At 45.0% G+C, this 27,448-nt stretch overlaps 2 protein-coding genes across 10 annotated transcripts in view; both read left to right on the forward strand.

Moving 5' to 3' along the window:
* NEK11 (NIMA related kinase 11) overlaps positions 1 to 8,143 on the forward strand; it is a 281,184-nt gene extending 273,041 nt beyond the window's left edge. For 2 of the 9 annotated variants that reach the window (XM_040480183.1, XM_040480185.1), the window contains one exon: positions 7,013 to 7,228. In XM_040480183.1, the coding sequence (XP_040336117.1) occupies positions 7,013 to 7,119 (107 nt within the window). In that variant the 3' untranslated portion in view covers positions 7,120 to 7,228. Of the gene's footprint in view, positions 1 to 7,012 lie in introns of all 9 variants that reach the window. The other 7 variants (XM_040480180.1, XM_040480179.1, XM_040480177.1 and 4 more) reach the window with 7 other exon arrangements.
* A 14,783-nt stretch (positions 8,144 to 22,926) lies between these two features.
* NUDT16 (nudix hydrolase 16) lies at positions 22,927 to 25,578 on the forward strand. Its single transcript, XM_040480188.1, has 3 exons — positions 22,927 to 23,114; positions 23,213 to 23,482; positions 24,229 to 25,578. The coding sequence occupies exons 1-3, from the start codon at positions 22,977 to 22,979 to the stop codon at positions 24,406 to 24,408; spliced, it is 588 nt and encodes a 195-aa protein (XP_040336122.1). The 5' UTR covers positions 22,927 to 22,976; the 3' UTR covers positions 24,409 to 25,578.
* The last annotated feature ends 1,870 nt before the right edge of the window (positions 25,579 to 27,448 follow it).

Raw genomic sequence — 27,448 nt, forward strand, 5'->3', positions numbered from 1 at the left:
TTAATTTGAACTGCATAAGGAGTACTCCCCTCTCTTCTCACATCTTAGGTAACAGCAAGAGTCCCCTTAAATAGAATTTTCTATTTTATGATTTCTAAAATACTCAGATGCATCATTGCAGAGATATTACAGCATGTTTTCTGAGTGTCAGAATAAATTTACACTGAAATATTATAATGCTAGAGTACCTATCACTTTTCTTTTGACTTAAAATGAATTTGTTTATAGCATGCCTCACTTTTTCATTGACCCATAATTTATTTAGAATAAAAAAATTTACAAACACAGTACTATTTAATCTATATCTTTGTTACATATCCCTATCAATTGTACTGTGGTCAGATAACTAGATTTTGTATAAAATCAATTCTTTGAAATATGTTGAGGCTTGAATTGCTGTCTAGAATATGGTTAGATTTTGTAAATGTTATGAAAGCCCGGAAAGAATGAGGGTTCTCTAATTGTCAGGGAGGGAGAGGGTCTAATATATGTTTATTACATTTAGCTTATTAAGTATATTCAGGTTTTCTGTATCACTACTAATTTTTTTAAAGCTTTACCTATCATCTGTAACTGAGCAAGGTGTATTGAAAACCTATATTATGGGGACATTTCTGACTATTTCTCCCTGTAGTGATTTATATATTTTGATTCTACTTTATTAGATGCATACTAGTTTAGAATTTTTTTCTTCCTGGTGAATTAAACTATTTTATTATCTAGAGGCATTTTTTATCCTAATAATGCTTTGTTTCTTAAAATCTATTTTGTCTCATGTTAACATAGCTATCTCCAGATTTCTTTTGGTTATTTGCCTGGCATATCTTTTTTTAAATGTATTTGTCTACTCTCAACCTTTCAGTGCCCTTTGTTTTAGGTGTATCTCTTGTAAACAAGCCAGATTTTGGGTTGTAGTCAGTATTTATCCATCTACATGTTCAGTGGTTATGAACAATGGAGGGTGCATAAGTCACAAACAAAATAATCCTTACAGGGAAGGTTAGCTTTGCCAGGGTCTCCAACCAACTGTTGCGCTCAAGATTCTACTGCCCAGGGAGGGCAGAGCAGAAGGCAGGCACCATTTACAAAAAGGGGTCTGAAAGTCACATGTCCTCTGGAGGTAAGGGTGCCACATGTCACCCAAGCATCAACAGTGCAGCTGTCTGCCTCTGTAGAGAGATCTATTCTGTCTTTGCCCACCAGATTCAGAGACAGCCGTTTGAAATACTAGATGTGGAGAGGAGGGGTACAAAATCCATCCTTGATAAAGTTTCCTACTGCTAATTAGTGCTGAATGATCACTAAGACCACAGTATTAATGGGGAAATACATTTGCACTGTTCTGTTCCTGCAGTGACTCATACATATTTGATGTTCAGGGATTTCTTATAGTCTATAAAATCATTTTCAAGCTTTCCTTAAACTATGCCTGAAGAGTAATCTATGTTCTCTTAATGCTTTCTGCTAAAATAGGTTTTAATGATTATTCCTACAAAATTACTTTTTTTTTTTTTTACTTCCAGTCTGCCACTGGCTCTCTTGTGTCTTTTTTTTTTCTTCCAAATTCATTCAGAGAAGATAAAAATATTTAAAATAGTGTCTTAACCAGGGGTAAAACTACAAAACTGCTTAAAGTTTGCAGTTAAACTGAAATCGGACTATGGTGCAATCCACCATCAGGAAAGCAATGGTAATGTTTGTGGTAATAAAACAATGGCTAATAAGCATGTGGTAGGTGACAGGTACTATGCTAAGATATGTGTGTCTGTGTGTGCACGTGTGCATGTGTGTAATATGCACTTAAATATGAAAATTCAAGGGGCGCCTGGGTGGCGCAGTCGGTTGAGCCTCCGACTTCAGCCAGGTCACGATCTCGCGGTCCATGAGTTCGAGCCCCTCGTCAGGCTCTGGGCTGATGGCTCAGAGCCTGGAGCCTGTTTCCGATTCTGTGTCTCCCTCTCTCTCTGCCCCTCCCCCGTTCATGCTCTGTCTCTCTCTGTCCCAAAAATAAATAAACGTTGAAAAAAAAAATTTAAAAAAAAATAATAATAAATAAATAAATAAATAAATATGAAAATTCAAGGCTCAGAGAGGTGGCCCCAAATCACATGGCCAGTGACAGGTAGAGTCAATATTCAACTCCAGGGTCTCTGAATCCACAGTGATGAAAAGTGAGCCCTGGAGAGAAATTACTGCAATTCATGTCCCAGCTCCACCTCTTAAAAATTATGTGACAGTGGGCAAGTTATTCGATATCCTCTTATGTCTCAATTTCCTCGTCTGTAAAATGGAAATAACAATATCATATCCATAGGATTTAATGGGATGGTCTGAGGAGATGCTCAGAATAGATCCTGGCACATAGAGAAGATTCAGAAACTGTTAGTTGTGGTTTCAGGGGACATTTTGGGGCTTCTTTCTCATCAACAGGTGAAATTACTGGTCAGATTCTAAAGTTCCTTTAACATTTGTTATGGTCATCTGGTTCTCACACTTCTTCACACGCCCTTCTCACATGCCAAACTGACTCACTGGTTTGCCAGCACTCCCACTATTCACTGCCACCTGGCTTCCCTCCACCTGTTATGGCCCAAGTGAGATGGTGTCTTCTCCTCCTCCATGGGGGGTTTTATTTTCCCAACTTTCATAGCATTTTACTTATAATTAAGAGTTCTTTTTGTCACCATATTGAGGTTGAATGAAATACCCTTTAGATATCCAGTTGGTGGTACCAACTGGGCAGTTGATTCACAAGCCTGGAGTTGTAGGTGAAGGACAGGGTGGACATACCGGAAGTCCTCGGTCTATAAATGGTATTAAAGACTCTGAAATGTAGAGGAGGAAGAGGCTAAAGGCCAAAGAGGCTAAAAAGAAGCAGACAGCATGATAGGAAAAACTCCTGGTGAAGGCAGTGTCACCAAAAGCAACAGAAGGAAGGGTCTGCAGAAGAGAGCAGTCAGCTGTTGAATGCACTGAGATGTCAAGATGCATACAAAGATGCCAGGGGAATTGGCCACGTGAAGGTCATTACAAGAGTAGTTTATGAAAGGAAGAAGGACTAAGGCCCAAGAGGAGTAGACTAAGAGTGTGCAGTCAGAAAGTAGAAACAGCAGCCACACGCAACCCTTTCAAGAAGCTTTGCTAGCAATGGAGGTCAAAGTGATAGATCAGGAAGCAAGTGAACTGATTGAGTGTGGAGGTCAAGGGAAGTTTCTTGTTTAAAATTTTTTAATGTTTATTTTTTTGAGATAGAGACACAGAGCATGAGCAATGGAGGGGCAGAGAGAGAGGGAGACACAGAATCTGAAGCAGGCTCCAGGCTCAGCTGTCAGCACAGAGCCTGATGCAGGGCTCAAACCTACAAACCGTGAAATCATGACCTGAGCTGAAGTCAGCCACTTAACTGACTAAGCCACCCAGGTGCCCTAGAAGCTTCTTGTTTAAAATGGGGCATTAGATCATATTCTGTCCTGATATGTATGCTCCAGTAGACGTAGAAATAGAGGAGAAGGAAAAGAAAGAAGATAGCTGTTGGAGGGAAGGTCACTGGGATGGTGACAGAGGCTGAGATCCAAAGCACTCAGAGAGAGGATGGTCTTTTACAGAAGCATGGATGGTCCCTTCACTAGGGACAAAGGGAAGGCCAAGTAAGTGGTGATGGATTCAGGGAGGTGGGTAATTTGGGCACTGAGAAGATGAAGAATCTCTATGTGTTCATTTCTATTTTCTCAATGGGATATTAGGTAAAGTCATCACCTGGTGGGACTTAGCAAGTTGTAGAATAAAGAAGGTGTGAAATAGTTACTTTGAGCCATGGAAAATAAGAATACCAGAGAAGTATAGTAGAATCATGGGCAGTGATGTGGGCCATTTTGAATTATGATCAGTAATTATTTAAATGGGACCTTTTGGAGAATTGGATATTTCTCTCCTGGAATGTTTTTGTTGAGGTACAGGCATAAGTAAGTAGATGTCTGGATTTAACTTACAGCTTTGCTAGAGGAGTCTGACAAAGGAAGAGGGGAGTGAAAGAGTCAAGGGTGTTAGGTGACAGGCTGAAAGACTGCAGGTGACCATGAAGTAGAAGAGCTGGAGTAAGTATGGTGGAAGAGTGTAAAGAGATGGTTGTAGAGTGCAAGGCTTGAAACTGATTCCAGAAGAGGCAGGGTTATTGGTGCCAAGGAGGTCAAGGGAATGATTATGGGGGTGGACAACTGAGGAGGGTAAAGAAAACGGTAATTGGATATGAGAACGGCCAAAGTCAGAGAGACCAAGAATAATGATACCACAAGAATGGTGAGAGGGGTAGGGTATGGGAGAAAGAGGGCGGGTCGCCGAAGTCATCTATGCACGGGGGGAGTGACAGGGTTGGCTAAATGTCAGCAAGAGGCAAACTTGGGTTTCTAGCGGTGAATGAGGTGACTAGGGATGTGAGGCATCCTGGGATGGGTCCTGATAATCTCCAGGCAGAAGGTGGGAAATTGATTCAAGCCGGACAGCCCAGGGCCTTAGGGCTGCGGATCTCCCCAGCACTTGGAATTACAGGACCTGTGGTCTGAGTTTAAGCCCCATTAGCCACTAGCTGTGTGAGTTTGCAAAAGCCAACCTACTTATTCTCATCCATCAAATAGAGATAGATGTTCAATGACTTGCCTTGTTCACAAGGATCATTTGAAATAATGAATGTAAAAGTATTTTACAAACTCTAAAGGTACCGTTTAAAAGTAAGTTAAAATTTAAAATGTATGTGTCGTAACATTATAATTTATAGCCTCTAAACTAGATACATTTGTCTGCCGCAATACCTTTGGCTTGTGTTCTGGAGATTGCAGTGTTGAATAGTGCTGATCAATAACAGCTTATAAAATGAATTAGAGCCTGTGACTAATGCCTTCCGTGGTTACTGTCAGCATCACCATCAGCACTGTCTAGCAGTAATGCTTTGAAAATTCTAGGAAAAAAATACCCCAAAAACTCTGACCTTTCATTTCACCAAATCCACTGAAATGAAGAATAAAGAAGCATCTCTTAAGGTTAAAGTCGTAAGAAAATTTATACACCTTTACCTAATAATTCCATTCTCACAAACTTTTTTAAATTTTTTTTTCAACGTTTTTTTATTTATTTTTGGGACAGAGAGAGACAGAGCATGAATGGGCGAGGGGCAGAGAGAGAGGGAGACACAGAATCGGAAACAGGCTCCAGGCTCTGAGCCATCAGCCCAGAGCCCGACGCGGGGCTCGAACTCACGGACCACGAGATCGTGACCTGGCTGAAGTCGGACGCTTAACCGACTGCGCCACCCAGGCGCCCCTTTAAATCCTTGAATCCAACCCAACGTATATACAGAAAAGTACAGAAATCACAAATGCCCATATGACTCTTCACAGAGGGAACACACTCCTGTAATTAGCCTCACTCCTAGAAATGTGATGCCTGCAAATATTCCCCTGGATGAAAAAGCTTTGTTCCTAAGGATGTTCACTCAGTGTTACAGTGAAAAACACTAAATTTTTGGTGGAAGAATGACTAGGTAAAAGTCGGCACATAAATTCAGTGTAACAGTATGGAGGCATTAAAAATGACAGTTTTGAACCATAGAGTGAAATTCATAAAACTTGAATGCCCTTGAGTCAGGCGGGTCAGTGAAACATGAGAAGCAGCCTGTTTTAAAATGATATGAGGAAGGTGGGCACAGGACAGTAAAGAAATGGAGAATGGGGAGCACAGGCCGTGCCTAGACTTCCACATTAAAAGGCTAAAAAATAATAACAAACCAGAAGAACGTAAAGCATAGTGCTGATCAAACAAAACATGCCCTGGGCCTAGTTTTGCTCACAGGCCTTTAGTCTGTGACCCTAGCTGGAGGTCGACGGAAACGCAGGCAAAATAAAGGTAGCAGGTGTGACATTATTATGATGATGCCCAGATTGTGGCCACGAAAGGACAAGGGCCGGAGTTGAGCACAGAAATACAAACATGAGTCTTGGTGGGAATTTGGCCAAATGCCCTCACCCCTTTAAGCCTCATTTTCTCCATCTGTAAAAAAAAAGGGGGGGCGAGGGGCACCTGGGTGGCTCAGTCGGTTAAGCGTCCGACTTCAGTTCAGGTCATGATCTCATGGTCTGTCAGTTCGAGCCCTCCATTGGGCTCTATGCTGGCAGCTCAGAGCCTGGAGCCTGCTTTGGATTCTGTGTCTCCCTGGCTCTCTGCCCCTCCCCGGCTCATTGTCTGTCTCTCTCTCCTTCAAAAATAAATAAACATTAAAAAATGTTTTTGATTAAAAGGGGGGGAGGGGACTTTAAAAATGCCTCCTTCCAGAGCTGTTGTAAAGGTTAAGTGCATAGGAAAGTGCCTACCCTTCCTTTGCCTCTTCCTCCTCATTGTTATTATATTGCTCTCATTAATGTTATTAATATTAGTAATGGGCTTTCTGACTTCATATCCCACTCTCCTCTTCCCCCTTGTTCTCCTGACGAGCCACACCAGCCTTCTCGATATTTCTCCAACATGTTTCAGCCTCAGGGCCCCAGTTCTCTCCCCCCAGTATTGGCCTCACTTCATGTGGGTCTCTGCTCAAATGACACCTCCTCACAGGGGACTGGCCAGCTCCTCACCTGTCTGTCTGTCTGTCTGTCTCTCTCCCTATCACCTGGCTTTATTGTTCTTCAGTGCACATAGCGCTGCCTGATATTTTATTGCATGTGTATTTTTTAATTTCTCTGCTTTTTCTCTCCCTAAAAGGGAAGCTCTACGAAGTCAGGAATTTACCTAATGTGTCCAATGTCGTATTCCGAGTTCCTAGAAGCCACCTGTTGTATAATAGACATTCAAGAAGGGTCTCCTGAACACTATTGAATGTTCACAGTAGAGCCATCACGTCTTATTTTTTCCCTTTATTTCTAATCTCAGAGCCACAATGTGATCTGTGTAATTAATGATTTAAAAAGACGTTTCTTGTGGGCGATTTGAATGCATAACTCTTTTCTACCTCTTCTGACTTGTATGGCAGATCAGCCATGCAGAAGCTGGGAGCACAAGTGTTTGAGGAGGTCTATAACTACCTCAAGAGAGCAAGGCACCAGAATGCCAGTGAAGCCGAGATCCGGGCAGCTCTAGAAAAAGTGGTGCCTCATGCCAGTGACTGTTTTGAAGTTGACCAGCTCCTGTACTTTGAGGAGCAGTTGCTGATCACAATGGGTAAAGGGCCCACACTCTGGAACCCACACCAACAACTGCCAAAAGCAAGCAAGTTCAAGGGGACAAATCCATTCAGCCCATAGCTGGACTCCGTTATGGGAAATGAGTACGTAGCTGGAGCTACCATCTCTACTTTCAATTCCTTATCAAGAGGAGGGAGTCCTTTACAGAGTAGTAAACATATCTGCCTGTACCTGGAACCCCGGGCCAGTTGGTGTTTGGTCTACACTCTGAGGTGAGCTTCTGGACCAAGCGTGGCTTCCTGAACAGCATTCCCGCACTCGTGCCCTCAGGGCTTCCAGAGGGTTGGACCTCCCCGTGATGGCCTGGAGAATCATCTACTCTTTACCATTTCCACCTGGGGACAGGCTCGGTGCCTGTCTGCTTTGAGTCACAGTGCTCTGTGGCCAGCTGGCTCCTGAAGGTCGCTGAACACTGGCCTCCGACACACGGAGCTGCTAACCAGGAGTCACAAATATTTGTTTCAGGTGACCCATTTTGGGTCCACTTTTGCCCTTTCCTGGCTAACAAGCGAGATGTGCATATATATAAGGACCTGGACTAAAAATCCAAAAAGCAATTCTCTTCTGTGATTTATTCTCCAAGCTCATCCATGGAGTATTAAAGACATTTATTCTAATAAATATATTTCCCATGGTTATAAAGTAAATCACCTATTTTATCTTTTCCTTATCTAGAAGTATATTGATGAATGTAACACATCTATGTAATAATTATTCCCCAGAGCAGCTAACATTGGATTTATTTGGTGCCTGTCACATGCCAGTGCTGTGCTCTGAGCTTACAAGTTTAAGGACCTATGTCACTGGATCTTTTCACTGATGAGAGAGACGGGGAGAGAGAGGAGACATTGTCCCCCTCTTTTAGCTGATGTGCTTATTTACTCAGTTACCAGACCTGAGCTGAGCTGTCACCCCAGGTCTCTCTGATGCCACCACCCATGCTCTTAACCGCTACGCATGTGGGTTTTCAACCAAGAGGCTACATCAGACTTGCTTGAGGAGCTTCTGAAACATGCACATATGTAAACATAGTGTTAGAGAATTATTCTGACACTTGTCAAAACAGTAGAGAAGACTTTATTCAGAACTATTGCAATAGGGGAGAGAGACAGGGCTCAACTCCAAACATAGCACAGAAAGCTGGAGATTTTTTTTTTTTCAACGTTTATTTATTTTTGGGACAGAGAGAGACAGAGCATGAACGGGGGAGGGGCAGAGAGAGAGGGAGACATAGAATCGGAAACAGGCTCCAGGCTCTGAACCATCAGCCCAGAGCCCGATGCGGGGCTCGAACTCACGGACCACGAGATCGTGACCTGGCTGAAGTCGGACGCTTAACCGACTGCGCCACCCAGGCACCCCAGAAAGCTGGAGATTTATAACCAGGGATGGGATGGGGCACAGCAGGACTCTGGGGATATGAAGTTACTAGGAGAAGACATATAGAGTAGGGGAAACTTTTGTCACATTGACTTAACAGGACTCTTGCTGAAGACAGGCCGGGGTGATCAGATATCAAGGGTGGTGATTCTCAATAAACTGACTTGACAGGATTCCTGCTCAGCTGGACTCAGCAGCCTGAAGATAGGGCCCAGGTGGAGGCCTCGCCAAAAGAGTGCTCAGAGGAGCCTGTCTGAATTTCAGTCAAACAGAGAACCTTTGGCCATCTCCAGCCCCACCCCCTCCTTTCTCTGGGTAGGTACATGGCCCAAGCACATCTCTGTTACATAACTACCTGGTGAATCTGATGCACAGATTATATAGGGTTCAGTGTCCGGCCTCTGCTAACAGTTGAAGAAACTGAGGCAGAGAGGCCTGTGGCCTTACCCACCTGTTGTCCACATGCCGCGCCCCCAGCACGATGCAATGCCTTTTAGACTAGTCAGTGTTTCTCAAATTTGAGCATCAGGATCACCAGGAGGGCTTATTAAAACACAGATGACAGGGCCCACCCCCAGCATTTCTGATTCAGTAGGTCTGGGTGGACGCTGAGAATTTGCATTTCTCACAAATTGCCAGGTGATGTTGACGCTCCTGGTGTGAGAACCACAGTCAGACCCTTCTTCCTGTTGTGTCCCCTGTCTTTATTTGGAGCAGCACTCTGGTCTGCTCTCCTTGGGGCTAATTCATCTCACGAACATTTCTGAAAGTCGTGTGAGGACTGGGAAGGAGGGCCCAAACACTTCAGATGCCCCACAGTGAATACTCTGAAGAGGCAGCATTTGGGAGAGAAAAGGTCAAAGTGTGACTAGGCTTTGGGGAATCTGATGGGGTCAGTTCAAGGACAAGGGAGCACGGCCACTGTGCTCTAAGTCTCATTCCCACCTCTGCCCAGCAGCCAAACGAACCACAGGGTACCTAAGTGGACCTCTGCCATGCTCAAGGGCTTGTGAACATCACTCCTCTGTGTTCCCTCAACTCCCAACTTCACACTCTGGAGGGGTGTTGGGGCCAGCACAGATCTTCACTCTGCCTCTTCCCAGAGCTGATGGTGCCCATCCCCACCCCTGCATGCTGTGCAGTTGTTCCTGGTTGGCAGGTGACAGTCATGTTGCTTATCTCACAGCTCCTGTGTCTGGGACAGGAAAAATAGGCCTCAAGCACGGGCTCCTTCCTGGAGGCGGAATCTGAGACTTTGCAGAATTCTGAACTTGATATGTTGTTCAAGCCAAAATCCAGAACCTGTGACCATTGCTAGCATAGAACACTGAAGATCAGGTTTGCCCTGGGAAACCCGGGACATTGCCATCATGGTAACAGGGAGGAGAACTCACCCCCGAGAAGAGCTCCTCGAAGCTCCCGTGTCCTTTTATGACCAACCTGATTTCAAATGGATCTAGAAGAAGGAGACAGTAGTAGCAACTTATACAAGTTAATAAAAGTTTCAGAATCTTTTTACTAATGGTTTTCATAACATCAGAACAGAATACTTGTGTGAGTTGCTGGGTCAGAATAAGAAATAGCCAGATTTCAAGTAGCCTCTACCATCTCTCACCGATGAATGTGCCCAGGGAACAGTAGTAGCCTGGGTTTAAGAACATGTTGTTAGGGTCACAGCTCTAGCCTATAGGCTCTGTGGCTGGGGCCTACAAGTTGAACTGACAAAAAAAACCCAGATCGACAGCAGAAAAAGCATACAAATTTTATTTGATGTTAATATTTTTACATGGCAGAAGGGGGCTTTCCAGGAAGAAGTGAAAACCTCAAAGCTCTGAAAGCTTATATACCATTTTGACAAGAGAAATAAATTTGTAGAGAGGTAACAAGACAAAGGAAGGGGATTTAAGCTCCTAAGGGAGGCACATTGTGGGACAGTAACAAGGAAATATATGGGGGAAACTAATGGAAGATAAAGGTCATTTTAGTAGGTTTGTTTGTACAGATCCTTCTCAGGGTTGACACGCCATCTCCAATGATAAGAACGGGCTTTTCTGGCTCAGGGAGGGCACTTTTCTCCTAGGAAATGTATGGTTTTAGGCAGGAAGGGGAAGGCACAAAGCTTTTCCTGCATCTGCTGTTTCTCACTCGCTTTCAGCTCAAAATAATCCTTATGCCAAAACGGCTTATTCTGGGGGTGGTATATCCTGGCCCCCCACAATGTTTAGAAAGACAGGTCCAGACTGAAAACATCTTATCCTCCTGAGATTTATGCTATACATTATATCAGCTTTCAAAAAGAGAAAGCTGGGGCGGCGGAGGGGGGGAGAGTGGGAAATCCATCCTGGATCGTGACTCCATGCCTTATAAAAGAAACTCATTCAGGTTCACTTTTCATTTGGTTTACTGGGAGTGAGGGCAGTGGTGCAGGATTTAAGGTGACTAGAAGAAAGTACCTTTGTATTATTACTATTGGGAAAGTACTTTCTCCTTCAGTCAGACTCAGTCTGGATTTGGGGTGACTCCCAGGTTGGTATTAACCACTAACCGAACTGCAAGATGGTGGGTGGAAACTGGCTGGAGATTAAAGAAGTCAGAAGGTGTTTGTTAAGAAGTAGTCACAGGTATGAGAGAATAAAGGAACCCTGCTACCTTGCTGCTTTGTAAAATATATATCTTTATTTCACGAACACCAATTGACCTTTCTGCTTTCTATTGATGCAGAGGAAATGCCATCGGCTATTTTGGATGATGCAGAGATAAGGCACACACAGGAGAGTGCTGGAAGTTAATTATTTAATGTATTTGGGGCTGAGGCCAGAGCGAAAGCTCTAGGTCTATTATAAAGTCCAGCCATCACAGTGGGCTCAGGATAAAGGAGGCTGACAAATTAAACAGTAGCTCCAGGGGGGAAACACCCCACTCCTCTTTCAAGATGATGGGATCACTAGCTAATGTGTCAGAAGATGGGGCCAGGACACCCAGAGGATAAAGAGGCAAAAAATGAAAAATGAGGCAAAGAGAAGGGGTGGGGGGGAGGGGAGGGAGACAGTGGAGGGGGTAGGGTCGGACACACCATGAAGAGGGTTTTAAGATGCTTCTGCCACAATCTGCGTAAGGAAACAAACAGAACTTAATACCATACGACTTGGATTCTAGATGCCCTCTTCCCCCTTGTGTGTGGTCTAGGCCAAGTCATTTTCTCTGAGCCTTTTCCTGCTTTTGTCTGAAGACTGCTGTACAGAACAAGTAAGATAATGTAATAAGCGGAATCACATGAAATTGGCAAGGAGGTTTAGTGTGATATGTGGAGATGCTTTCAATCTAGAAGATTCCCGTAACTTTGGAGAAGGAATCACTAGCTTTCTTGTCAGGCTCCTTGATATCCCATCATTGGAGATTCATCCCTTAGGCTTCTAAGATTCTACTACTACCATACAAACACACCCCAAAAAGTATACATTTTTAGCCATTTTTAGCCAGCTCGACTAGAATTTAGCTGACAGTCAGCTAAGAGCTAATAGGGCCATGAAGGCAGCAGCTCTGGAGAGGCAAGCAAGTGGGCTCTGAGGCCAGCTCTGAGTCCACACAATGCCGCAACACATTTCACATTTCATTACCCTGCCCCGTGTGACCCCAAAGCAAGCAACATTACCAGTACCCTTAGGAAGCTCAGTTCTTCCCTAACTTCAGAAGGAAAATCAGAAATCTGGTCCAACAAATGTGCATTATAAAATAATATTTTCATTAGGAATGTCAGAGTCATTAGCATTTATACAGAATTGAAATCTTCACTCCCTTAGGAATATTTTCAAAGTAGATTTGTAAGTTTAGATTCGGAGACAATCTTCCAACAGCTAGAAATTTTTTTCTCTCTAAAATATTGTGACCTTTTCTTGCTCTGAAAGATTGAACTTTTGAACTTTTGGTTCCAATTTGCCCCTCCCTGGACCCCTGACTGTTCCCTTATAACTTCATAGGTCTTCCCACCCCAACAGGGGGAGTGGATTTCCCTACCCCTTGACTCTGAGTTTGGCCATGGAACTTGTTTTGGCCGAGTGATCACTAGGAGCAGGAAGCATGCAGGGGCACTCCATTATGTTCTCTTGTGCCTCTGCCCTCACCAGACAGCCCACCAATCACAGGGGAAGGATGAGGGACCGGGAGCAGAACCACCCCAGCCAACTGGTAGAGTCACCCCAGCCAACAAAGAAGGCAGAAGCACTCCAGACAATCTGCAGATTCTTGCGCCAGAAGCAAATGTTCATTGCTGTATGCTCTACTCAGGTTTTATGTTTATTACACTGCATTATTATGGCATTAAGCTAACCAATATACCCGATATCGCTCTCTATCCCTTAACACTTTTTATCAAGTCTTCGGGCTTCCTTTTTCTTGGCACTGATTTTTAGAAATTTGGGTAAAGTTTACTGATAATGATTTAGTGGTTTCTCAGAAAAAATGTGTATACTCTTTTTCAAAATGGTGAACCACGAAATGTGTTTCCTGGCTTTCAGCATGCTTCCAGACAATGCCGTGCAGGAGTGTGGAACCTACGAAGACCACTTCATCTGCAGATATGGTCTCATTCTTCTTTGGATTTTACATCAACGTGTGTTGAGTTCTCATTCCATACCAGGCATTTAGACACACAATTTTGAAGATAAGCATTCAACAGGCAATAGAAACAACCCAAATATCTGTTGACAGATGCATGGGTAAAGGAAATGTGGCATATTTATGAATATACACAATGGAATATTATTTAGCCTTAAAAAAGAAGGAAAACCTGCCATTTTTTACAACATGGATGAACCTGGAGGACATTATACTAACTGAAATAAGCCAGAAAGACAGATACTACCTGATCTCACTTATATGTGGAATCTAAAAATGTCAAGCTCATAAAAGCAGAGAACAGAATGGTGGTTGCCAGGCTGGGGTTAGGTTGTCAGATGTTCATCAAAAGTTATGTTTGGGGCACTTGAGTGGCTCAGTCGGTTGAGTGTCCGACTTCAACTCAGGTGATGATCTTGCGGTTTGTGAATTTGAGTCCTGTGTCAGGCTCTGTGCTGACAGGTCAGAGCCTGGAGCCTGTTTCAGATTGTCTTTCTCTCTCTCTCTCAAAAGTAAATAAACATTAAAAATAAAATTTATAATGTTTTAGTTCTACAGAACAAGTAAGCTCTGGAGATCTAATGTACATCACGGTGACTCTAGCTAGAATACCGTCTTACTATATACCTGAAATCTGCCAAGAAAATAGATCTTAAGTGTTTTTACCACACACGAAAAATGGTAACAGTGTGAAGTAATAGATATGTTAATTAGGTTGATTATAGTAATCATTTCACATTGTTTAAGTATATCAAAACACCTTAAATATATATAGTTTTTGTCAATTATACCCCAATAAAGCTGGGAAAAATTCCATCAGGCAAATAAGAGGGATGACAAGATCTTGCAGGCCTAAGAACACAAACATGGAAGACACAAGACACAGCATGTGGGTTCTAGGAGTTTGAAATCTTTTTGTGCTGGTGGTATACAAAGTGTGAGAATGATTACATCATGTTTGAGAGGAAGGTGTAGTGGGCAGCCTCCAAGATGGCCTCCGAAATGATCCTCACTCTGATAGTCCTCTTATGCAGTTACTTCTCACATGGCCTGAGGGGCGGCCCATGTGACCCATAAAATACTGTCTAAATGGTGGCGTTTGACTTCTGTGACTAGGTCACAAGACATGGATTCCATCTTGCTTTCTCTTGGATCACTCACTCTGAAGGAAGCTGGCTACCATCTTGTGAGGACACTCAAGCAACTGTATGGAGAGATCTATGTGATACAGAATTGAGGCTTCTGCCAACAGCCAGCGCCAAGTTGAGCCACCAGGAAAGCAAATTCTCCAGCCCTCATCGTGCCTTCATTTGACTGTAGCCCTTGCTTACATCTGGACTAAAACATCACAAGAAACTCTCTGGAGCCAGAGCCATCCAGCTAAGCCATTCCTTAATTCCTGACCCACAGACAATGTGAAATAATAAGTGTTCACTGTTGTCTTAAGCCACTACATTTCCCAATATGATTCAGTAATAGATCACTAATATAGAAGGCAATGCTCAGATCTGAGCTGCTGTGTTCTATAGCCAGGGGCAGCCCCTAAAGAGATATCACCAGGGCATGGCTTTTAGCTGCCTCATGAAACTGTTTGGAGGGCAGGTTTGAACAGCATGAGACTGGGGGCAGGACGGAGAGGCAGTTAGTTGTGTCCAGGTGAGAAAAGTTCCAAGTCAGGGCACTGATGATGAGGGAGCATAAGTCAAGCTGAAGCAAAGTACAGGCCAACAGCATCCCCTCTCCCCACCAGGTGGGATATGTGTGATAGTCCTCAGGCACTCCTGACTGCCCAAAAACAGAAGAAAGGAAAGAAAGCAAATGGTTGACTGATAGAGATTATGGCCATGCAGGACAGGAGTCTCCTTCAGTTTATGGATAACTTAGTAAACTGCAAGAAAAGGCAATCTTATCCATAGCCTAATCTCTAGAAACCTACAGACTCCATTTCCTGGAGCCCTAATATCACCCTCATCAAGATATAAGGAGGTTTAATTGCTTGATATGGTAATGTGGGAAACTAAAGGAAATGAAAAATTAAATTTCCTTACTGCCTACACCCCACTGACAAGTCCTTGAAACAGTTAGAGTGACCTTCCTCTAGGAGCTCAGTTGCCTTGATGATGACACTTGCTAGGGCTTGGCTTAACATTATCCTGATCCCCCAGGATCCTGTGAGTCTCCTTAAACACATAAAAATTCCTTTGCAAGCCCCCTTTATCTTTAACCCCCAAGTATATGTTAGCAATTATACTCCAAACCTATGACCCATGATACACATCTGAAGGGTCTCATGACTGAGGTTTTCTAAACAGTAATAACAATGTTTTCCTACTAACCACTAGCCTCTCAAGGTCCTGGAAACCTTGCTTCCAAAATTGCATAGAGATTTACACTGTCCCTAACCCCGTTCCAACCTGAAGGTATATAATCAGCCACTCTTCACAACCCTAGGCAGTGCTTTCTGCCCATGGGTCCTGTCCCCATGCTTTAATAAAAATCACTTTGCACCAAAGACGTCTTCAAGAATTCTTTCTTGGCCATCAGCTCCAAACCCCACCATCACCCCAAAACCCCATCACTGACAATGGAGTCAATTCAAGGGAATCAGAAGAACCGAGAACTGATTTGTGGGGGGGGTGGTTTGTGAGGACTCCTAGGTTTCCAGCATGGGTGACTGGGCCATTCACAGACCTGGGGATACAGGAGATGTGGGGGAGTTTGGTGGCGGGGGGAGAAACACTGAGTCCATTCCTGGGTGTGTTGGGTTTGGGGTGCTTGTGGGATATTCAGGTGAAGAGGTCTGGGCATGAAGTTGGAGGTGTCTGGAAAGTTCTTATAATCAATGGGTCCACCTAATGAGCTCCAGACAACACAGTGGATATTTTCAATGTTGGACCTGCAGACAACCAAGAGTAGAGTTGCCTTCTATAGAATGCCACCTCTTTTAAGTCTGCTAGATTTGACTTCAGATATGTGAGTGCCCCCCCCCAATAATAATCACAGCATGTAGCCCTTTTAGTAAGTCCTTTGGGATAAACCCCATCTTATCTAGGCAGCTCTCTGCTGGGGGCATCTCCTCCCCACTCCCCCATTGTATATTCTTCAAAAGCAGTGATTCTCACCCGTGGTTTTGCATTTGCAACATCTGGAAAATTTCATGAGGATTAAGTGGAATAGTTAAAAATTTCCCGGTAGATGATAGATGTTGGTCACAGTCTTCTTTAGGCCTAAAAAGTGAGACTTAGACCCTTAACTTTTTCTCCCTCTCCTGGACCAAAATGGATCCTGTCTGTGAAAGAGTTCTGTGAAATGCAAAGCTTTATTCAAATGTAAATTATAACCTTTAGCTTCAGGAGAAGTCAAAGATTTTTTTTTTTATTTTTAACTTTTTACTATGGAAAACATCAAACTGTATAAAAGTAAAGAGAATAATATAATATCCCCTTGTTACAGAACCATCACTCAGCTTTAGAAATAATCAATTCATGACCAATTCTATTTTATTTATATTCTCACCCACTACCACCTCACTGATTATTTTTATCATATAATTTATAAATATTTCAGCATGTATCTCTGTAAGATAATCATTTTTTTTAATTAAAAATAGATCTACCCTATGACCCAGCATTAGCACTGCTAGTAATTTACCCAAGGGACACAGGAGTGCTGATGCATAGGGGCACTTGTACCCCAATGTTTAGAGCAGCACTTTCAACAATAGCCAAATTATGGAAAGAGCCTAAATGTCCATCAACTGACAAATGGATAAAGAAATTGTGGTTTATATACACAATGGAATACTACTTGGCAATGAGAAAGAATGAAATATGGCCTTTTGTAGCAACGTGGATGGAACTGGAGAGTGTTATGCTAAGTGAAATAAGTCACACAGAGAAAGACACATACCATATGTTTTCACTCTTATGTGGATCCTGGGAAACTTAACAGAAGACCATGGGGGAGGGGAAGGGGGAAAAAAAAAGAGAGGGAGGGAACCAAACCATAAGAGACTCTTAAAAACTGAGAATAAACTGAGGGTTGATGGGGGGCGGGAGGGAGGGGAAAGTGGGCGATGGGCATTGAGGAGGGCACCTGTTGAGATGAGTACTGGGTGTTGTATGGAAACCAATTTGACAATAAATTTCATATTAAAAAAAAGAATACTTCTTTTAAGCTTCAATACTGTTATTACACTTAAAAATTATCAATAATTGCTGTCTATCAAATATCCACTCAGTATTCACATTCCCCCAGTCTTACTTTTTCTATAAGTTTGTTTCTTCAAATTAGGATCTAAATAAAGCCCAATTGCCTCAAGTGTTATGCCTCCTCCATCTCTTTTTCCCCCTTGTAATTCATTTATTGAAGGAAGCAGGTCATTTGTCTTTATTGAGTTTCCTTTAGTCTAGATTTTACTGATTATACCCTCCTCATTTTTAAAAAAATTTATTTTTTGTAGAAGTTTTAGACTTACAGAAAAAGTTGTGAAGATAGTATAGGGAGTTCCCAAACAGTCCACCCAGTTTCTCCTATTATTAATATCTCACATTAGCATGGTATATTTGTTACAATAATGCACCAATATCAATATATTATTTTTTAATGTTTATTCCTTTATTTTGAGAGAGAGAGTGAGCATGCAAGGGGCAGAGAGAGAGAATCCCAAGCAGGCTCCATGCTGTCAGCACAGAGCCTGATGTGGAGCTCCATCTCATAAATCATGAGCTCATGACCTGAGCCAAAATCAAGAGTTGGATGCTCAACCGACTGAGTCACCCAGGTGCCCCTCAATACAGTAGTACTAATCAATGTCCATACTTTCTTCAGGTTTCCTTAGCTTTGATCTAATGTCCTTTTTCTAACCCAGGATCCTATCCAGGATACCACTTTATTACATTCAAACATCATGAATCCTGAAGGTCCCCTTTGTTGTGGCAGTTTCTCAGACTTTCCTCATATTCAGTGACAACAGTTTTGAGGTGTGCTGGGCAGGTGTTTTGTAGCATGTCCCTCGACTGGGGTTTAATGCTTTTCTCACAATTAGACCAGGGTTATGTCATTTTTGGAGGAAGACAACTAACAGTTAAGTACCATGTTCATCACATCATACCAAGGGTGCATACCATCAACATGACTTATCACTGTTGATGTTGACCTTGATCACCTGGCTAAAGTAATGTTTGTCAGGTTTCTCCTCAAAGTTACCAAATTGCTCTTCAGCCCCCTTTTCCTACTGTCCTCTTTGGAAGGAAGTCATTATTCACAACCCAAACTTGAGGAATGGGCAATTGTGCCTCACCTTCTGGAGGGCAGAGTATCTATATAAATTATTTCAAATTCTTCTGCATGAGAAATTTTTCTCTTTCCACTCATTTACTTATGCATTATTTTTTTTAAGTAAACTATACACCCAACATGAGGCTTGAACTCAGGACCCTGAGATCAAGAGTTGCATGCTCTACCGGCTGAGCCAGACAGGTGCCCCTACTTATGTGTTATTTACATCAGATAGCTAGATATTAGTTTATAATTTGGGTTACAATCCAATACTACTTTATTTTGTTGCTCAAATTGTTTCAGCTTTGGCCATTGTGAACTCTAATTGGTTCCTGTATCCCTGTCACTTTGACATACTCCCATCAATATTTTTTTTTCTTTTCATTAAAAAATTCTGGCATCACAATATGCTCCAGGTCTATCATGTATCTATCAGGTATATTTCTTGTCCCAGTGCTAGAATCAGCCTTTTTTCCAAGTAGTCTTAGTTCCTTTCATTAGAAAATGATACTGGAGGGACACCTAGGTGGCTTAGTCAGTTAAGTGACTGACTTCAGCTCATGTCATGATCTTGCAGTTCATGAGTTTGAGCCCTGCATCAGGCTCTCTGCTGTTAGCACGGAGCTCAGTTCGGATCCTCTGTCTCCCTCTCTCTGCCCCTTCCCCATGTGTGCCCATGCTCTTGCTTTCTCTCAAAATTACACATTAAAAAAAAAAAAAAGAGGGGCCCCTGGGTGTCTCAATCGGTTAAGCATCTGACCTTCGGTTTCGGCTCAGGTCATGATCTCATGGTTCATGAGTCTGAGTCCTGCATTGGGCTCTGCGCTGACAGTGTGAAGCCTGCTTGGGATTCTCTCTCTCCTATCTCTGTTCTTCACCCATTTGTGTTCTCTGTCTCTCTCTCAAAATACATAAACAAACTCAAAATTTTAATAAAAAAAGGAAAATGGTACTGGTAATCAAGCTCTGGGCATGCTTTTTGCTACTGGGGTACCACTGCTTCTACTCCCTGTCAGCTGACAGAGTGAGGACATTTGTGTACACTAACCCTTGTATATTCACATAGCCATAACTATTTCTATGTGTAATCATCTGTATCCAAGTTAAGCTAAACACAAATTCATACTGCTGTCTCCAGCTCTGATACACTACCACATGGATCTTCCTAGCTTCTTCCTGATATTTAAAAAAGACGTTCTTTTGTATTTCTTATAAAATTGTCATCAGATCCAGATTCAAATTCAGTTTTTTGGTAAGAATATTTCATAGTAGGTGGTGCGTTCTTCCATTGTGAGGCACGTAAGATCCGATTTTCTTTTAGTGATGTTAGCAGTCATTGATGATCATTTCCTACTATCAATTAGCTAAGTTTTAAAAATAGTAAAATTATGATTGGCTCTATCTTTTTTTCTTTGACTAGAATACCCTACATAAACTTGCCCTTATCAACTACTTGGGAGTCCCGAGGGACAGCCCATATTAAAAAAAACAGGATAAATGCTTCTTTTCCTCCTCTTCCTCCTCCTTATTATTTCAGGATTCAAATACTATTTATTGAATTAATGGATTGATTATCTCAGAGACTCCCAAAATTTCTCAGTTCTCTGTAATTTAGGGTGTCCATAAATTTTTCACGGTCCCCTTAAGCCAAAAGAAATAGCTAACAATGTCATTTGCTAAATGGTTAGATCCAAACATCTTAATAAGTGTTATATCCTAACAACATGGCACCTGTCTGTCACCATCTACCATCTCAAACCCTCATTCCCTGTTCCACACTGATTTTCTCATCTCATATTTGCTTCTCATCACAACTGCTAAAAACCTAGCTTCACAAAGATAGGACATCATCAAAAAGGACGTAGCCATCTACTGTCGAATCTAATCATTGAACGGAAGCTAGTACTGCTCTTGATGTCTGAAAGAGACTGCTACGTTTCTCAGGAAATTTAAAATATCTCTCAATGCCCCTGAAAGTCAGTATGGTGCACTGCTTGGGAACCTCAGGCTTCATTTAAAATAAGTAAAAAATGTACTTACTAAATTTTAAATTTCAGAATTTTTTTTAAATTTTTAGTATTGAAGTATAGTTGATGTACAACGTTATATTAGTTTCAGGTGTACAACATAGTGATTTGACAAGTCTATACATTACTCAGCACTCACCGTGGTAAGTGCAGTCACCATCTGTCATCATACAGTGTTAATACAATACCATTGCCTATATTCCCTATGCTGTACTTTGCATCTCCATGACTTAACTATATTTTATAATCGCAAGTTTTGTGCCTCTAAATCCCCTTCACCTATTTTGCCTAGCCCTCCCACCCCTTCCTCCTGATTATTTTTCAAATGAATTCATTCTTTAGCATCTCCTGAGGCTGACCACTGATTTATTTTGTTTTGAGTGCCATTATTGAACTTGGGAGTAGCTCTTGAGGGACATGGAATTGCTCTCAGCTATCTACCTCCAGCCTTGGCCCCTGGACAATCTGCCTCAGGAGGGTGGAATGGGGGAAGGGGATGGAGACTGCACTCACCTGCAGAGGCAGGGAGCAGTTTGGAAAGGGATGACAAGGGTGTGTGTGTGTGTGCGTGTGTGTGTGTGTGTGTGTGTGTGGAGGGGGCGAGGCGGGGGGGGGGGGTGTCTTGAGGGCTTCCATATTCATTCATCCTGAGAAAGCTCTGGTCTCCAAAGTCATCCATTAGTTCTCTAATAGCTGTTGCCTTGGTTTCATAGTGTTTTCCACATTGCCTTAGATATAGCTGAATCCATCTTTAAAAGCCTCCTCAAGGAACCAGGAAAGAAAAATAGCCTGAAGCTTGGAAAGGGCATGCCTGACCCTAAATCCATCAAGGAAGCCCATGTAGGAGAAAAAGCAAGTCAACTTTGGAATGTTAGGGGTTAAGGGTTAGGGCACTGGTTGGTTAGTAGTTACCTGAATCAAATTTTAAAACCACCACCAGAGATGCTGATTCAGTTGGTCTTAGGCGTCTGCCTGGAATTGGCAGTTTTCACGAGCTTTTTGCAAGGTGATTCTAATGTGCAACAGGGGCCATTTCCAAACCCCCTAGTACTCCAACAGGCCAATGAATTGTGGCACACCTACAGTCTCATCACCTTGGTTCAGTTGCCTGATGCTAGTGGATGCCGTCTCTGCCGTTATTCAGAAGACTAAGCTAGGAAAGATGATCCCAGGGACACTCCCTCTCCCCTCCAAATGCTGAGGCCTGATGTTGGCTGAAGTCCAACCCACAGGTCTTTAATATTAGACACATCACTTTGCACCTACCCTCGACTCCAAGGATGGCTACATTAACTTTGTGCTGGGCACTGTTCTTAGTGCTTTAAACATTTCACTATCCCTAAAAGGTTGGTATCATCCACACTTAGCAGATGAGCAACTAGGGATCTGAGTTAAATGACTTGCTAAGGTCACAAGCCTGCATCTGTGCAGGTTTGTGGGCTCTTTCTTATCATGTGCTGTCACTTACAGGCTGTGACTTTAAGCTCAAGCCCTCTCAAGGAGCTGCCTCCTCCCTTCCTTTGTGTAATAAACACGGACTCTTGTAGAGGCTATATCTATCTGCACAGGACCTGAGAAAGGTGGGGAAGGAGTGGTCTGGGGTGAGGGATTCTGAATCCCAGTTCCTCAGCATCAAGCCCAGAGTAGTGCCCTGCCCTGGGGATGGGCTGTTCCTTCCTTCACAGCTCAAGGGTCTGAGTGTGTCTGGGTAAAAGCCCGAAAGCCTTATCATCCACTTCTAAATCTGACACTTCCTGCGCCCACAGGGTTTCACCCACAGCTCTTTCCTCACTTAACTCTTCCCCTGAAAACCACATCAGTCCTTTCCTATCCTACCTGTCCTATCCGCTGCCTATCACCACTGGCAATTTCTGTCTAGAACCACACTTCTTGACCACCCCTGTCCTACGATACCCATCCATACGCCACCAACCACCCAGGCCAGGCCATAAACTTTGAACTCATCCCAGCACAACTCTCCCCCAACGTTCAAACTTCCACTGAGTCCCCTCTAATTCCGCCACGCAGGGTAGCTGTTAACACCCATCGCTCCTCTCCAATCCCCACTGTCCAAGGGCGGGCCAAGTGTCTAAAGCCAACTCGGCCTCGGTAGCCCCGGCCCCAGCTCCGGTCTCCGAGTGCCACCCAAACCAAATCAGATGTAGTTCCCTCAGACTCGCGTGCCGCCTCCAGCCGCAGGCCTCGGCCCTAATGACAGCCAGCCAGGATACCCCTCAGGCCCGGCACTGTGACTGAGGATTTACTTCCTCGCCAGCTTTGCGCCCAGGGCGCCGGCCACGCCTCCGCCCCGCCCCTCCCGGGGCCCAATCCGGATACGGCCGTCACCTGCCCCCCCCCCACCCCGGGCCTGCAAGCCCCGCCCCCATTGGCGGCCGCCCGGCCCGCCCACCCACGTGGGCCCTCGGGACTGCGGCGGGGATAGCGTCAGGCCATGGCTGGGGCCCGCAAGCTGCCGTTGGAGCAGGCCCTGGCGCTGGGGCCTGGCTGGCGGCACGCGTGCCACGCGCTGCTCTACGCGCCGGACCCGGCGCTGCTGTTCGGCCGCATCCCGCTCCGTTACGCCGTCCTGGTGAGAGGGGGGACGCGCCCCGCCCCGTCCCCTCCCTCTCCCCCTCCCCCGGGGACGCCGACCGGGCGCCCGGGCAACCCCGCTTCCCTCTCCCGCAGATGCAGATGCGCTTTGATGGGCGCCTCGGCTTCCCCGGCGGCCTCGTCAACTTGCAGGACACCAGTCTGGAGGCCGGGCTGAACCGCGAGCTGATCGAGGAGCTGGGCGAGGCCGTGGCCGACTTCCGTGTGGAGCGCGCCGACTACCGCAGCTCGCACGCCGGGTCCGGGCCGCACGTCGTGGCCCACTTCTACGCCAAGCGCCTGACGCTGGAGCAGCTGGTTGCGGTGGAGATGGGCGCCACGCGTGCCAAGGACCACGGGCTGGAGGTGGGGCCGGCCCGGGAACCCCAGTCCTATGGCCTCCCTGCCCCCCGAAAGCCGCTCCCCCACTTTCCTGCAGTAGCTGGGGCCTGGGGCTTCTTTCATCTGGTTGACTAGGCACAGCAGGCGTAGTCTGCCCCTTTTACTGACGTCTGCAGTTGTTATTTTGGAACATACCTATCCAAGACTCTCTCTTCTCCCCATAGATTTGGCTAAGCCTTGCACCCTTGGCCCGTGATTTTCTTGGGTGGGAAATGGCCTGATACTTTGTGGGGAAACCTTTGTCGTTAGGCTAGGGGAGTAGGGGGACAGATTGTGTATGGAGATGGTTCTCAAACTTGGGCAGGTATCAGAATCATCTGGGAGGCTTATTACTGGCCCCACTTCCAGAATTTCTGGTTCCGTGGGGGAGAGAGAAAAGGACCTGAGAATTTGCATTTTCAGAGGTTGCTAAATGGTGCTGAAATGACTGGTCTGGTGTATTTTTGAGAACTACTTGGTGTAGGGGCAAGCATGCATCCTGGAGGCAAAGAGCCACCAAAAGTTTAGTGATGTAGGAAGGATTCGCATTTTTGAAGCTGAATAGCATGACTTGGGTCTTTTGTCGGTAGAGAGGTGGGCGCACTAGGTATAAGGCGTAAGTCCTCAGGCTTGGTTCTGCTGCACTGATAAGAGGTGAGACCTCTGAGCTGGAAAGATCTGTCTAGGATGAGCTACCTGTCTCATTGTCACCTGTCTCCTTCCTTTCACAGGTGCTAGGCCTAGTACGTGTGCCCCTGTATACCCTGCGCGATGGTGTGGGAGGCCTGCCTGCCTTCCTGGAGAATTCCTTTATTGGAACTGCACGGGAGCAGCTGCTGGAAGCCATCCAGGATTTAGAACTGGTGGAATCCGGCTCTCTTACAGCCCGTAAGATCTCCTTACCTCGCTAGAGGCAGCCCTTCGTGGACCCACGGAACCTGAGATGAGGACCTTGGTATTGGGGAAGGGAGGCAGGAACAGGGAAAGCTTTCTCTTCTGGCCCTGGGCCTGACAGATGATAACAGATTAAAAAGAGAAGGATGTGCAGTATGTTTGAGCAGAGCCCCCCTTCCCCCCCCCCCCCACAGTAACTCAACATCTGGAACAAAAATCTGCAGCTCATCTCAGGGACCTGGCACATTCTCAGAGCCTGCCTCCTCTCCGTACGTTTGTACACACATGGCATGGCAGCCCGCAGACATATGAATGTACAGTCTGTGCCTGCGCACAAGCTCACTCCTCCCCATAACCCCCATGTGCAGTTTAACAGGACGTGGCACATGTGGGGCCTGGCTTGTCACCAGAGCCATCTCCATGTTGGAGAGGAGCTTCTGAACCAGGGCAACATTTCTTCCCACACTCCTACATGGCTATTCTCCAGGGTCTAGTCCAGCCCATGCTTGCTGGGGAGGACAGAGAAGCAGAGGACCCTTTTTCCCCTTGAAAATGGTTGCATCCTTGCCCGGGTGTTAGCAAAAGCGATATACCCCCGAAAGGTGGTAGAGGGTCCTAACCAACCTCCTGGCCTCTCATGAAACTAACTGAGTGGAAGGGGTGAGAGAAATGGTTTGGTCTCCTTGGTTGACCTTGGACTTGAGACTCATGAGTCCTGCTGTATGTCTTCCAAAGCTGTCATCTAGGACCCTTTAGATCCGGGACATCCGAAGGGACCTGGTCTAGCCCTGGCTTACAGCTGAAGCACTTATAGCTAAGCCTCAAAGCCCTTCAGTTTTTTCAACAAACACTCTGAGGTATTGGAGATCTAGGGATGAGAGAGCCATAGCTCTTACGCTCTACAGAGTTAAAGGGCTAAAATGGCAAATATTTCAGGCTTCATGGGCTACATTGTCTTTGTAGCATCTGCTCAACTCTTATCATTTCATAAGTATCGATGAACATAATGGGCGGAGCTGTGTTGCAGTAAAACTTTCTTTGTAAAAGGAGGTGTCCAGCCTGAGGGCAGTAGTGTGCCATTGCTTGCTCTAGAGAGGAAGATAAGTAGTCAGTTTAATTATATTGCCTATTTACTTGTTTCATGTATGGCAGTGTTAAGAAGGAAATAAAAGATTGATATAGGTCTCGCCTTGATATTTTTTTACTTTTCACTGAGGTGGTCTGGAAGGGCCCTCTCTGAAGAGCATTTAAGCTGAAGGATAAGAAGGAAGTACTAGGTAGGAGCGTGGGAAGAGTAGTCTAGGTATTCCAGGGAGTACTAGGGAAGGGAGGCAGGTGTTAGGGTTCTGAGGAAGAATCTTGGCAGATTATCCCACATCAAGGGTAGGGGGATTAAACTCCATTTCTCAATTGGTGTGGCAGAGGGATATGCAAAGAATTTGCAGCCATCTTTAATTTACCGGAGCATGGCTTAGAAATGCTGAAAAGCCAGTGTAATTAGGCTAGAGTAAGCAAGGGGAGAGGACACCGGAGAGGCAGACTGGAGCCAGAGGATACAGGGGCTCCCAAGGCAGGGTCAGGGCCTGGTGGTGTGTGCAGCGTGGCCTGGAAGGGGTAGGAAAAGGGAGTCGGTGACAGGGGAGTCTGCCACAGTAGCTCACGTGGGAGATGGTGGTGGTCGGAGCCACGGTGGTAGAGGAGGTGGGCAGAAGTGGATGCATTTGAGAGAAGTGTTGGTGACCTTGACAGGCCCTCTGATGGACCTCGTATGGGGTGAGGTGAGGGAAAAGAGGATTCAAGGATGACTTCAGTGTGTGTCTTAAGTTGTGCAAGTTGTGGATGGGAGGAAAGCCTGGGGGCGGGGGGGCGGAGATGGTTCTGCAGGGGACGGAATCAAGATCATTCTGGGCATGTTGACACATAAATTTGTGAGTCCTCTGCATAAAGATGGTACGGCAGTTTGTCAGATGAGGTCAGGCAGGGAGAGAAAAAAAGAAGAGGGCTCAGGATGGGGCCCTGAGGAAGCCTAGGGCTCGGGGTTCAGGATGAGGGGCAGGACATACTGAAGAGAACCAGAAGTTGAGAGGAACCTGCTTTAAGAAAGTGAACTCTGCCAAGTGCTTATGAGAGTTTTAGTAAAATGAGGGACAGAACTGCCCACTGGATTTGGTGGCAGGAGGTTTTTGATGACTTTGGTGGGAGGGGAGTGGAAGGCAGCCCAGAGTTGGGTGGGTGGGTGGGTAGTGGGGGACTAGACAGAGGGAGAATTTGGTCCTGAAGGGCTGTGGAGACATGGACTGACAACACCTGGAGAGGGCTGCAGGGTCAAGGGGAGCATTTACAGCAGGAGATGGAGCATGAGTGTGTCGATGGGAACAATCGAGGTAGAGCGAGGCGGTGCTAAAGGGCCACAGTCCTTGAACAAAGAGGAGGGGTGGACTGTCCATAGGAGGGGAGACAGTCCTGAGGAGTCACAGGGCTCAAGGAGAAGAAGGGGCAAGAGTAGAGGATGAGGAAGCTAAATTAGTGGTGGGATGATCGAGTTTTACTTTCTTCTTGGTAAAATGAAGTGAGATCCACCCAGCTGGATATGGTGATGTTCTCAGAAGGTACGAAGTGGTCCTTCATCATGGCATGGAAAAGCAAGTTGATGGGGGCACCTGGGTGGCTCAGTTGGTTAAGTGTCCAACTTTGGCTCAGGTCATGGTCTAGCAGTTCGTGATTTCAGGCCCCGCGTCAGGTGCTATGCTCACAACCTGGGGCCTGGATCCTGGTTTGGATTCTGTGTCTCCCTCTCTCTCTGCCCCTCCCCTGCTTGCTCTCTCTCTCTCTCTCTCTCTCTCTCTCACACACACACAAATAAATAAACATTGAAAAAAGAAAAGAAAAGAAAATTGATGAAAGAAACAGAATGGCCGGGCCAGGTTGAGTCATGAGTCCATTTACAGTAGGAATCTAGACCCTCAGATGTGTCGGGACATGGGGGGTTTGCATGCGTACATGTGTTCCCATCCTCTCTGATCAGCTAGGGTGAAGCCCCTTGTGCTGACCCGGGGT

This window comes from Herpailurus yagouaroundi, unplaced genomic scaffold (genome assembly GCF_014898765.1).
Source record: "Herpailurus yagouaroundi ecotype Mexico unplaced genomic scaffold, PumYag 159, whole genome shotgun sequence".
Taxonomy (NCBI): domain Eukaryota; kingdom Metazoa; phylum Chordata; class Mammalia; order Carnivora; family Felidae; genus Herpailurus; species Herpailurus yagouaroundi.